General features: G+C 51.6%; 1 protein-coding gene across 1 annotated transcript in view; it reads right to left on the bottom strand.

The window, feature by feature from the left end:
• Positions 1 to 13,643, bottom strand: part of LOC145363502 (uncharacterized) — a 107,930-nt gene that overhangs the window by 64,611 nt on the left and 29,676 nt on the right. Inside the window, exons 4-9 of the mRNA XM_080218698.1 lie at positions 12,460 to 13,227; positions 11,379 to 11,502; positions 9,363 to 9,456; positions 8,168 to 8,254; positions 4,333 to 4,449; positions 1,962 to 2,060 (exon numbers count right to left, since the gene is read on the bottom strand). Of these exons, the coding sequence (XP_080074824.1) occupies positions 1,962 to 2,060; positions 4,333 to 4,449; positions 8,168 to 8,254; positions 9,363 to 9,456; positions 11,379 to 11,502; positions 12,460 to 13,227 (1,289 nt within the window). The remainder of the gene's footprint in view (positions 1 to 1,961; positions 2,061 to 4,332; positions 4,450 to 8,167; positions 8,255 to 9,362; positions 9,457 to 11,378; positions 11,503 to 12,459; positions 13,228 to 13,643) is intronic.

Genomic DNA, 13,643 nt, shown 5'->3' on the forward strand with positions numbered 1-13,643 from the left:
AAATTTGTGGGGCAGGACATACCCCTCACAAAACCATGCTGACTATCCCGGATTAAGATGCATCTTTCCAAATGGTCATAAATCCTTTTTCTCAGGACCCTTTCCATTAACTTACCGACCACCGAAGTAAGACTAACTGGCCTATAATTACCAAGGTCATTCTTATTTCCTTTCTTGAAGAGAGGAACCATATTCGCCATTCTCTAGTCCTCTGGCATAATCCCCACAGACTCAAAGATCAAAGCTAAAGGCTCTGCAATCTAATCCCTTGCCTCCCAAAGTATCTTAGGATGTATCCCATCTGGCCCAGGGGACTTATCCACCCTCAAGTTTTTCAAAATTGCTAATACATCTTCCCTCAGAACATCTACCTCCTCCATCCTATCAGCCTGTATCACACTCTCATCCTCAAAAACATGGCCGCTCTCAGCGAACACTGAAGAAAAGTATTCATTTAACGCCTCACCCTATCTCTTCTGACTCCATGCACAAGTTCCCACTACTACCCTTGACTGGCCCTAACCTCACCCTGATAGTGAGAGAGGAGCAGATATCTGAGAGAGGGGAGAGGCTGTGAGTGGGAGACGAGCAGGTGTCTAAGAGTGGAGACATACTGTGTGATCGAGACAGGAACGGGTATCTTGAGAGTGGGGACAGACTGTGTGTGTGTGTGTGTGTGTGTGTGAGCGAGAGAGGGACGGGTATCTTGAGAGTGGGGACAGGCTGTGTGTGTGAGTGAGAGAAGAGCAGGTATCTTGAGACTGGGGACAGACAGTGTGTGTGAGTGAGAGAGGAGTGGGTATGTGAGAATGGGGACAGGCTGTGTGTGTGAGTGAGAGAGTGGGTACGTGACAGTGGGGGCAGGTTGTGTGAGAGTGAGAGAGGAGCGGGTACTTAAGAGTGGGGACAGGCAGTGTGTGTGTGAGAGTGAGTGAGGTACGGGTATCTGAGAGTGGGGACAGGCTGTGTGTGTGAGAGAGAGAGGAGCAGGTATCTGAGAGTGGGGACAGGCTCTATGTGTAAGTGAGAGAGGAGCGGTTATCTGAGAGTGGGGACAGGCTGTGTGTGTGAGAGAGAGAGGAGTGGGTATCTGAGAGTGGGGACAGGCTGTGCATGTGAGTGAGACAGGAGTGGGTATCTGAGAGTGGGGACAGGTTGTGCGTGTGAGTGAGAGAGGAGTGGGTATCTGAGAGTGGGGACAGGCTGTGCGTGTGAGAGAGAGAGGAGCGGGTATCTGAGAGTGGGGACAGGCTGTGTGTGTGAGAGAGAGACGAGCAGGTATCTGAGAGTGGGGACAGGCTGTATGTGTAAGTGAGAGAGGAGCGGTTATCTGAGAGTGGGGACAGGCTGTGTGTGTGAGAGAGAGAGGAGTGGGTATCTGAGAGTGGGGACAGGCTGTGCGTGTGAGTGAGACAGGAGTGGGTATCTGAGAGTGGGGACAGGTTGTGCGTGTGAGTGAGAGAGGAGTGGGTATCTGAGAGTGGGGACAGGCTGTGCGTGTGAGAGAGAGAGGAGCGGGAATCTGAGAGTGGGGACAGGGTGTGTGTGAGTTAAGGGGGAGGTGGTATGTGAGAGTGGGGACAGGCTGTGTGTGTGTGAGAGAGGAGCGGGTATCTGAGAGTGGGGACAGGCTGTGTGTGTGAGAAAGAGAGGAGTGGGAATCTGAGAGTGGGGACAGGCTGTGTGTGAGTTAATGGGGAGGTGGTATGTGAGAGTGGGGACAGGCTGTGTGTGTGAGTGAGAGAGGAGCGGGTATCTGAGAGTGGGGACAGGCTGTGCGTGTGAGTGAGACAGGAGTGGGTATCTGAGAGTGGGGACAGGCTGTGCGTGTGAGTGAGACAGGAGTGGGTATCTGAGAGTGGGGACAGGCTGTATGTATGTGAGCGAAAGGGGAGGTGGTACATTGGTAGGGAGGACATGATCACAATCAAGTCCACAGTGCGTGATCCCTCTTTCATTACCTCAACAGATTCAGGCAACTGTTTAGCCTCCAGCTGGTCACTTGTACTGCGCAGAAAGTCGACGGAAGCTCTACAGGCATGGAGGAGTGACTCCAGGCGCTGGAAGACAGGTGAAGATACTGTTAGTCCCTTCGAATTGTGTGGGTCTTGTTTTGCTGGCAGTGTTTGCAGCCTGACTTACTTGCCAGACCCAACTTATCCAAATGCAGAACTTGGCCAAACATAGCACCTCTCTGTAGTCAGGGTTTTAAGTTGCTCGGGGGGCTGTCTGACCCAGAAACGCGTGGAATTGCGGGTGAAGATGTCGGGCACGCACCCTAATGACGCCGGCCTTCGGGGGACGAAGGTATTGAGCATGCAGCCCAATGACACCAGCCCCCGGGGCGAAGGTGTAGGCCCGCAGCCCAATGACCCAGCCCAGTGGAGGCTGGTTGTGAGCAACATGCCCGGCACGCACCTTGGGAGCGAAGATTTTATTTTCCAGCGTTGACCTCAATCCGGGGCGGGATGAACCGCTGTGGCTGAAATAAAATTAAAATTAAGATTGTCTGGGGTGGGGGGGGGTGCGGAACTGAGGTTTGTGTTTGAATGTACAACCTCGGCGCTGTCTGTATAGTTTTTTCCTTATCGTCATTTATTTTTCACGGGTCAGCAGGTTCCCTGAGACAGCGGCTGTCCTCCACTCTCCCCTTCTGAGGAAACGCCAGCACCTGCCATCCTCACCCACCTCCCCGCCTTCCCGTCAATCGGCCAACCAGTGTGAAATTCAGCTATCGGGGCCGATCGTGGCCTGGATCGCGTTTCGGGTGCGCACGTGCGCACACACCCTCCGGGCGAAAAACCCAACCAATGCATACCGAGGAACTGAGACAGAGAGAGAGAGGGACAGGGCAACAGAGAAATGGAGAGACCCCAAGGGTCAGATGACAAAGCAAAATTACACAAATGCCAGCAGTCTTCCCTAGAAAAGACTTGGGGGTGGGGGGTGCAGGGTCACTGGTGGGGATTTCTTAAAATTCATTCGTGGGACATGGGCATCGCTGGCTGGCCAGCATTTATTGCCCATCCCTAGTTGCTGTTGGAGGGCAGTTGAGTCTCAATCACATCGCTGTGTGGCTCTGAAGTCACATGTATCACAGGGTAGTAGGGTAGAATGCCCTGCCTGCAGCAGTTGTGGACTCACCATAACTTTAAGGGCGTTCAAATGGTCAGTGGATAGACATATGGATAACATTGGAATAGTTTAGGTTAGAGGGTCATTAGATTGGTTCCACTGGTCAGCACAACATCGAGGGCCGAAGGGCCTGTACTGCGCTGTAACGTTCTGTGTTGTAGAATCCCTACAGTGCAGAAGGAGGCCATTCAGCCCATCAACCTATCAACAATCCCACCCAGGGCTTATCCTTGTAACCCTATGTAATCCCCCTGACGCTAAGGGGCAATCCTATGCAGATCTGTTCCAGGTATTTGCCTCTCTGATCCCCCTAACCGACACATCTTTGGACAATTTAGCATAGCCAATCCACCTAACCTGTACATTTTTGGACTGTGGGAGGAAACTGGGGCACCCAGAGAAAAACCACACAGGCACGAAGAGAACGTGCAAACTCCACACAGAGAGTGACCTGAGGCCAGAACTGAACTCAGGTTCCTGGCACTGTGAGGCAGCAGTGCTAATCACTGTGTCAAACCAGATAAGGTAAGATCGGCAGATTTCCTTCCTGAAAGGACATTAGTGAACGCGATCGGTTTTTCTGACAATCGACAATTGGGTGGCACGGTAGCACAGTGGGTTAGCACTGCTGCTTCACAGCTCCAGGGACCTGGGTTCGATTCCTGGCTTGGGTCACTGTCTGGGTGGAGTTTGCACATTCTCCTCGTGTCTGCGTGAGTTTCCTCCGGGTGCTCCGGTTTCCTCCCACAGTCCAAAGATGTGTGGGTTAGGTTGATTGGCTGTGCTAAATTGACTGTAGATGCATAGGTTAGAGAGGATTAGTGGGTAAAATATGTGCGGATTATGGGTAGGGCGTGGGTGGGACTGTGGTCAGTGCAGACTCCATAGGCCAAAGGGCCTCTTTCTGTGCTGTAGGGTTTCTACGATTCTATGACAATGGTTTCACCGTCATCAGTAGATTCTTAATTCCAGATATTTTTCGTCACTGAAATTAAATTCCACCGTCTGCTGTGGGGGGATTCGCACCAGGGTCCCCAGAACATGAGCTACGTTTCAGGATTAATAGTCTAGCGATAATACCACTAGGCCAATGTCTCCCCTGCAACGTGGGTCCACCCTGCTCGGGGCACCTGCAGTACAAAATGGGGGGCCACAGAGTTCAACCTCAGGAACCAGTAACCCATGCAAAGTACTCACCAGCCGATAGCGAATCCACTTCTCGTTACTGTATGGGAAGCTTCCAGAGAAGCACTGTGTCAACTGAGCGGGATCCACGTGCTTGTGCAGACTCCGGATTGACATCAGGATATCCACCTGCGGGCAGGAGGGCGACAGAACACCTGAGTGCAGTGGGGCACACTATCCCATCCCCAGGTAACTGTCTGTGTCAGCATGGGGTTAGATACAGAGTAAAGCTCCCTCTACACTGTCCCCCCATCAAACACTCCCAGGACAGGTACAGCATGGGGTTAGTTACAGAGTAAAGCTCCCTCTACACTGTCCCCCCATCAAACACTCCCAGGACAGGTACAGCATGGGATTAGACACAGCGTAAAGCTCCCTGTATACTGTCCCATCAGACACTCCCAGGACAGGTACAGCATGGGGTTAGATACAGAGTAAAGCTCCCTCAACACTGTCCCCATCAAACACTCCCAGGACAGGTACAGCACGGGGTTAGATACAGAGTAAAGCTCCCTCTACACTGTCCCCCCATCAAACACTCCCAGGACAGGTACAGCATGGGATTAGACACAGCGTAAAGCTCCCTGTATACTGTCCCATCAGACACTCCCAGGACAGGTACAGCATGGGGTTAGATACAGAGTAAAGCTCCCTCAACACTGTCCCCATCAAACACTCCCAGGACAGGTACAGCACGGGGTTAGATACAGAGTAAAGCTCCCTCTACACTGTCCCCATCAAACACTCCCAGGACAGGTACAGCACGAGGTTAGATACAGAGTAAAGCTCCCTCAACACTGTCCCCCATCAAACACTCCCAGGACAGGTACAGCACGGGGTTAGATACAGAGTAAAGCTCCCTGTTCGAAAATAAGGGGGTTGGAACTTCAGGTGGTAGGGGAATCACTGCAGCTTCGTTCCCCCGTGTCTATTTCGGACCCTGAGATCACCATCAAGGTTGCAGGGGAGGTGGTACTGGCTTGTTGAGGGGGACTCTGTTCGTCCGTAGGGTTGTAGGGTGGACTCGGCTCCGGAAGGGGTGGAGAGGTTGAGGCTTGGACCTGATCCAGGTGTTTCCTTACCACTGCCTCGCCTTACGCGTACTCGGTAGGATACCGGTCCGGTCCTGGATTCGACTATTCTGGTTACCCAGGCAGGTCAATTTGCATAATTTCTGACCCAAACTCTCTCCCCCACTTCATAAAATGCCTCTCTCGGCGAGTGTTGTTATGGACCCTGCACTGGACTTCCTGGTGTCTTTCCACCTTTCCTCCCAGGTATGGCAACAACAGGCTCAGTCTGGTGCTGGGCCAGCCGTCCGCCCATCAGTAACTCTGCTGGCACAGTTCCCCTGGTGGCATGTGGAGTACTCCTCTCGTCAAATAACCACTATGGGAGTTTTGTCTCTAATGAGGCCGCTGGCCGTTTCTTTCAACCCAGCCTTTAACGTCTGGATCAGAGGGTTAGATAGGGTGGACAGTGAGAGCCTTTTTCCTCGGATGGTGATGGCTAACACGAGGGGACACAGCTTTAAATTAAGGAGTGATCATTATAGGACGGATGTCAGAGGTAGGTTCTTTACTCAGAGGGTAGTAAGGTCGTGGAATGCCCTGCCTGCAGCAGTTGTGGACTCGCCAACTTTAAGGGCGTTCAAATGGTCAGTGGATAGGCATATGGATAACATTGGAATAGTTTAGGTTAGAGGGTCATTAGATTGGTTCCACTGGTCGGCACAACATCGAGGGCCGAAGGGCCTGTACTGCACTGCAATGTTCTATGTTCTATGGACAGCTCTCTCTGCTAGCTCATTTGATGCCGGGTGACAAAAGGTGCCGTCTTGATGTGCCGGATCCCATTTGATTTCATAAACTTTGTGAACTCTAAGCCGGTGAACACTGAACTATTATCGGAAACTAATACCTCTGAGATCCCGGGCGTTGCGAACGAGGTGCGCAGTTTCTCAATGGGCGCTGTCGGGTTTGCCAGGTTTAGTTTACAGACGTCTAACCGCTCAGAATGGGCATCTATTATCACCAGAAACATAGACCCCATAAAGGGGGCCTGCCAAAATCGACATGGAGTCGCGACCATGGTCTGCCTGGCCATTCCCATGGGGTGCAGTGGGGCTGTCGGTGGTGCCTTCTGCCCGTGTTGGCACTTCTGGTGCTGTCCTAGTTTCGCCATGTCTACGTCCAGACCAGGCATAGCTCCTGGCCAGCAGCTTCATTTTCAATGCTCCAGGGTGCCCATGGTGTAGCTCAGCCAGCGTGTCCTGATGGTCCTGCCTTGGGATGATGACCCGTGCTCCCCACAGCAATATCCTGCTTTCCACCGTGATCTGCTCCCTCCTGCTCCAGTATGGGTGGAACTGTGGATAGACCGGTCTTCCCAGCTGCTGTTAGCACCAGGTGGTTTACTTTCGCCAACACAGGGTCTTTCTGCGTCCACTGGCGTAAACTATCTGTATCCACCAGAAGGTATCCATAAAGTTTAACATCATCATGGTCTCCTCCATTCTGGGCACCAATGGCAGGGTATCCAGTAGCGGTAGCCGGCTTAAGCACTGACATTTGACACTCTAATCCCTGGTCAATGCTCCAGTCTATACTGATATGTCGCCAGCAATAAGGCCCAACACTGGATCCCGGCTGACGCTATTGGCAGCACTGCTTTGTCTTCCTTCAGTCAGCCCAGGGTTTATGATCTGTTACAATCGTAAATTTTCGCCCATGTAAATACTGGTGAAATTTTTTGACTGTGAAGATTACTGCCAGTCCTTTTCAATCTTCGCTCTGAGGGTGGTTTATATATAGAATAAAATACCCAGGAGTGAGTTACAGACTGGAATCTAATCGAGGGGTTCGGGGTGGTTTATATATAGAATAACAGATACCCGGGAGTGAGTTACAGACTGGAATCTAATCGATGGGTTCGGGGTGGTTTATATATAGAATAAAATACCCGGGAGTGAGTTACAGACTGGAATCTAATCGAGGGGTTCGGGGTGGTTTATATATAGAATAACAGATACCCGGGAGTGAGTTACAGACTGGAATCTAATCGAGGGGTTCGGGGTGGTTTATATATAGAATAACAGATACCCGGGAGTGAGTTACAGACTGGAATCTAATCGAGGGGTTCAGAGTGGTTTATATATAGAATAACAGATACCCGGGAGTGAGCTACAGCCTGGAATCTAATCAAGGGGTTCAGGGTGGTTTATATATATAATAACAGATACCCGGGAGTGAGTCACAGACTGGAATCTAATCGAGGGGTTCAGGGTGGTTTATATATAGAATAACAGATACCCGGGAGTGAGTTACAGACTGGAATCTAATCGAGGGGTTCAGGATGGTTTATATATAGAATAACAGATACCCGGGGGGGGGAGTTACTGACTGGAATCTAATCGAGGGGTTCGGGGTGGTTTATATATAGAATAACAGATACCCGGGAGTGAGTTACAGACTGGAATCTAATCGAGAGGTTCGGGGTGGTTGATAGATAGAATAACAGATACCCGGGAGTGAGTTACAGACAGGAATCTAATCGAGGGGTTCGGGCTGGTTTATATATAGAATAACAGATACCCGGGAGTGAGCTACAGACTGGAATCTAATCGAGGGGTTTGGGGTGGTTTATATATAGAATAACAGATACCCGGGAGTGAGTTACAGACTGGAATCTAATCGAGGGGTTCAGGGTGGTTTATATATAGAATAACAGATACCCGGGAGTGAGTTACAGACTGGAATCTAATCGAGGGATTCAGATGGTTTATATATAGAATAACAGATACCCAGGAGTGAGTTACCACAGCACTCATCAAAGGTTTCTGACGAACCTGGATGCCTGCAAGCCCCTCCACACTGACGGAAGATTCCTTCTTTGTCAACATCAGGACAGAGTGAATTCCACCTTGGATGGTTTTCTGTGAAGGGGGAGGAGGAATGGGGTAAGAAAGCACACCGGTATCAGAAAAGAGGAGCGTTTAAACTCAGTCACTTTGACAAGACCATATGACCATCTGAAATAGGAACAGGAGGAGGCCCCTCGAACCTGCTTCACCGCCGTTCGATAAGGATCGTGCTCACATCCTCACGAGTTACTTGCCCTTCTCAAGTTTATTTATTCGTCACAAGTAAGGCTTATATTAACACCGCAACGAAGTTACCATGAAACTCCCCCAGTCGCAGCACTCCGGCACCCCTGTTAAGACCAATGCACCCAATCGGCTTTCAGACAGGGGGAGGAAACCGGAGCACACTGGAGGAAACCCACGCAGACACGAGGAGAACGTGCAAACTCCAGACAGACAGTGACCCAAGTTGGGAATCAAACCCAGGTCCCTGGAGCTGTGAAGCAGCAGTGCTAACCACTGTGCTGCCGTGCCGCCCCAGATGTGCTGGTTTGGTGCGCTGACTGTGCTAAATTCTTCCTTCGTGTAACCGAACAGGTACCAGAATGTGACGACCCGGTGCTTTTCACAGTAACTTCATTGCAGTTCTAATGTAAGCTGTAACAACTCCACGGAGGTGGAAGTCCTGTCACCAAGTTACTTTATTTACACCATATGTCTGTACACAGCTAGCTCTCCAGTTGTTCCCTGCTGAATGCAGGCTGGGAGTCTGACACACCTGCTTTAAACAAGGAGCATAAGGCTTCCTGATTTAATTAGCACTCTCCAAGTATTTCTTTTAAGGTAGCAACTTAATAAAGATTCTTCAGATAGTTCATACTCTAACAAGCCAATCTCATTAGCCTGGCTGAAATCATCACATCGTGACACAAATAAATAAACATTTTTTACTTCTGAGATCCTTAAATGGCCAACCATTGACCCCATAAGAACTATTTTCCCCCGCCCGTGCCCTCCAGACCCGACTGCATCATGCCAGCAGCCCCCCCCCCCCCTCCACCTCACCCTGCCTGGCCCTTCCAGTGACCCCCAACCCTCCAGCTCTCCCTGCCCACCCCGATTGGCCCCGACACTGCAACCGCCCCCAGCCCCACCCCAGCTTCCTAGCCACGCTGCTCACCTGGAAAACACGGAAGGCTCCGTAGAGTGCCGCCGTTGGTCGGCAGTCACGAGCGTCAATCAGGAACCTGAGGCCCAGATTCTGCACCTCCTTTCTGCAGGAACGATAGCAACAAAAAGGATGCAGTGAAAATGCGAGTGACAAGGAGAGGCTCAGAAAAGTACACAGGCGGCCAGCAGAAGGGCAGAAGGGAAAGATAAAGAATGGAGATGGAGAGAGAGAGAGACTGAGAGAGAGAGAAAGACAGAGAGAAAAACACAGCGAGAGAAAGACAAAGAAAGAGAAACAGAGAGAGACAGAGAGACAGGGAGAGAGAGAGACAGGGAGAGAGAGAGACAGGGAGAGAGAGAGACAGGGAGAGAGAGAGACAGGGAGAGAGAGAGAGACAGGGAGAGAGAGAGACAGGGAGAGACTGCGACAGAAAGAGACTGAGACAGAAAAACTGAGAGAGAGAGACAGAAAGAGAGACACAGACAGAGAGGCAGAAAGAGACAGAAAGTGAGTGACAGAGATAGAAAGAGAGAGAAAAACCCAGGGAGAGAGACAGAGAGCGAGAGACAGAGAAACAGAGAGAAAGCGATACAGAGGACAGACATTGAGACAGAGAGGGAGAGATAGGGAGAGGGGACAAGAAAGAGAAGGGGAAGGAAGGGGGGAAAGGGGGAGCAAGGAAACATGGGTAAGGAGGGGGGGGCAGAGAAGAGTGAGATATAGAAACTGTCAGCAGGGAGGTATAGGCCTGAACCTTATGGCTGGCTATGGTCAGCCTCAGGGTGCAATATCCCACTGGTCAGTGGCCTGAAAGGAGGTGGCAGGGGGTGGGGGGTGGGGGGTGGAGGTGTCTGAGGATGGCTGAGAGCTGTCAGGGAGGGCAGGGAAAAGGGAAAAGGCACCGGCAAGAAAAGGGAAGGTGCGGGGTGGGCACTTCTGATGTGTTGTGGAGCTATTGCTGTTCCAACTGGTTCCTTAGTGGGATACATGGCCTGCTCGATTCACAGGCTCTCACTAAATGTCGCACAAGTGCATCATGATATCACACCCAATGCCTTCTCGTGCAGTTTCAGGGATTTCTGGATCAAAAGACACACGCACAAAGACACTCGTGCACATGCACATACGTTCTTGTGCAAGTTCACTCATGCACACACACATGTATTCATGCACATACACAACACTCATGCACATCCACCATACACGACAGTCATGCACTTGTGTACACGCACCCACCTGTACATGCACGCACACCTGTGCACATGCACGCGCTTGAGCCCTCTCTCATGCACACACACCAACACCTGCCCAAGCACACGCACATTTCTGAACGTACACCACACTCACGCACACACACATTCGAGCACACGTGCGCACTCATGCACATGCACACACACTTTCATGTACGCGCACACACCCGTGCACGCATCCATCAGCAATCATGCGTGCACATAAACACACACAGGATGGGGACAGGGCGAGACAGGAAGAGAGGAGTGAGGCAGAGAGAATGTGAGAAATAATTTTAACCTCAGGCTACAGTGTAAAATTGCTGGCAATAATTGGAAATTGTGCAGTGAACCATCACTGGGTCAACAGAAGAGAAAGTCAGGCAGGATGGATAAACCGTGGCAAATTCAACCTCACTCAATTAACAGTTACCCGGAGGGTCCCTGACATAGAGACTCCCTCTTTAAAAGGGATTCCCTGATGGAGAGGCTCCCTCTGTAAAAGGGGTCCCTGACTGAGACTCCCTCTTTAAAACGGATTCCCTGATGGAGAGGCTCCCTCTGTAAAAGGGAGTCCCTGAGGGAGAGACTCCCTCTTTTAAAGGGATTCCCTGGCAGAGAGACTCCCTCTTTTTAAGGGGTCCCTGAGGGAGAGACTCCCTCTTTAAAAGGGATTCCCTGACGGAGAGACTCCCTCTTTTAAAGGGGTCCCTGAGGGAGAGACTGTCTTTGTGGGGATATTTTGATTCCGACATTCTGTATGGCGCACTGATACCTGTCTCCCAGGTGTCCTTACTTTGAGATGTTGTAGTAGTAGATTAGAATCTTGGCTAATTCCGTGCTGGAGCACTTTGGGTCCTCCCAAATTGTGTTCTTTGTGGTCACGACAACCAATGCTCGGCCATTTCTGTCTCTGTTCCCTGGGGTGTACAAGTATGAGATGATCATGAGACCATTTTTTGCACAGCGGGGAAGCTACTCGGCACAGCCAGTCTGACTGAAGCATGGGCGGCACAGTGGTTAACACTGCTGCCTCACAGTGCCAGGGGCCTGGGTTCGATTCCTGGCTCGGGTCACTGTCCATGTGGAGTTTGCATTCTCCCCTCCGTGTCTGTGTGGGTTTCCTCCGGGTGCTCTGGTTTCCTCCCACTGTTCAAAGATGTGCAGGTTAGGTGTATTGGCCATGCTAAATTGTCCCTTAAGTGTCCAAAGATGTGCAGGTTAGGTGGATTGGCCATGCTAAATTGTCCCTTAAGTGTCCAAAGATGTGTAGAGTAGGTGGATTGGCCGTGCTAAATTGTCCCTTAAGTGTCCAAAAATGCGTAGAGTAGGTGGATTGGCCATACTAAATTGTCCCTTAGTGTCCAAAGATGCGCAGGTTAGGTGGATTGGCCATGCTAAATTGCCCCTTAGTGTCCAAAGGTGTGTAGGTTAGATGATTGACCATGCTAAATTGTCCCTCAGTGTACCCGGACAGGCGCTGGAATGTGGCAACTAGGGGATTTTCACAGTAACTTCATTGTCGTGTTAATGTAAGCCTACTTGTGACACCAGTAAATAAACGTTAAGCTCGGGGTTGAGTGTGCAACGTGGTTGGAATACGCGCCTGATAACTCTTTGTGTGATTTCACATGATTCTGGGGTTGGGCATGTTCCCGTCCCACCTCGCCCAGACAATGGAAACTCTGGCCTGCGTGTAGTCCTAATTCCTCCTCTACGCCCATAACATAGTCCGCCATAGTCTGTGCATTAACCTAACCTGCAAAACATCGCAGTACATTTTTACTGCTCCCTCCCATGTCCTATTTCCGATCCCCGCCCCCCCCCCAACCCCGCTCCCCCATCCTCCCATCTCCCCTCGCGAGTCCCCAGCATACCTGGAAGAGCGAAAGCGCCCGAGTGAAGAATATTCAAATCCAGCGTCAGCAGGTTGGCAGGGTAACAGCCAATGGCTTGGTCCTGGTCACCTGGTTCCTGCTGCCCCTTGGCACAAGGCTCCCTGTGTCCAGAGGTGGCAACGCGGGGCGAGGAGTGGTCCGACAGGCGGTGAGACGGAGGGTCGGTGGGTTGGAGAGACGGAGGGTTGGCTGGTTGGGGAGACGGAGGGTCGGCCGGTTGGGAAGATGGATGGTCAATGGGTTGGGGAGACGGAAGGTCAGTGGATTGGGGAGACAGAGGGTCGATGAGTTGGGGCGACGGAGGGTCAGTTGGTTGGGGGGATGGAAGGTCAGCGGGTTGGGAAGACGTAGGATCAGTGGGTTGGGGAGATGGAGGGTCAGTGGGTTGGGGAGATGGAGGGACAGCAGGTTGGGGAGATGGAGGGACGGCAGGTTGGGGAGATGGAGGGACGGCAGGTTGGGGAGATGGAGGGACGGCAGGTTGGGGAGATGGAGGGACGGCAGGTTGGGGAGACAGAGGATCAGCGGGTTGGGGAGACGGAGGATCAGTGGGTTGGGGAGACGGAGGGTTGGCGGGTTGGAGAGATGGAGGGTCAGTTGGCTGGGGAGAAGGAGAGTCAGCTAGTTGGGGAGATGAGGCTTTGGCTGGTTGGAGCAAAGGGGTCCCTGATGGAGGGACTCCTTTTGAATCCTCTGGATCCTCCTGAACCTCTGGTGAAATGTGAACTGTACAAGCTTCACTGGGACCTAGTGAGAGAGAGAGAGAAACGGAGACTGCAAGTGAGGCACGGGTAGGGTAGAGGAAGCAGAGAATCGGTGCGCCAATAGGCGCACCTCGAGGAGGAGTCAGAAGAAGGCATTAACAGAACAGAGAGTGGGGAAGGGAAACGGCCAACACAAAGGCTTGTAGCACCCACACTCGTGACACTATCACCATGGCTGATGGCACTATGTAAACACAGCAGGCCTGGCTTCATCATGGATAGCAAGGACGCAAAGCTGGCCAAACCGTGATTATAAGGTCAACATGACCTACAACCACAGGATCACAGCTACAGAAAGACATTGAACCAACCTGTTGTACAATGGTGTACAATCTCGCAACGTGAGTGATACCGACTTTGCCTTGCAAAAGGAGGGGGGGGTGGAGACAATGGCATCGC

This window comes from Carcharhinus amblyrhynchos, unplaced genomic scaffold (genome assembly GCF_965287045.1).
Source record: "Carcharhinus amblyrhynchos unplaced genomic scaffold, sCarAmb.v2.hapA scaffold_39, whole genome shotgun sequence".
Taxonomy (NCBI): Eukaryota; Metazoa; Chordata; class Chondrichthyes; order Carcharhiniformes; family Carcharhinidae; genus Carcharhinus; species Carcharhinus amblyrhynchos.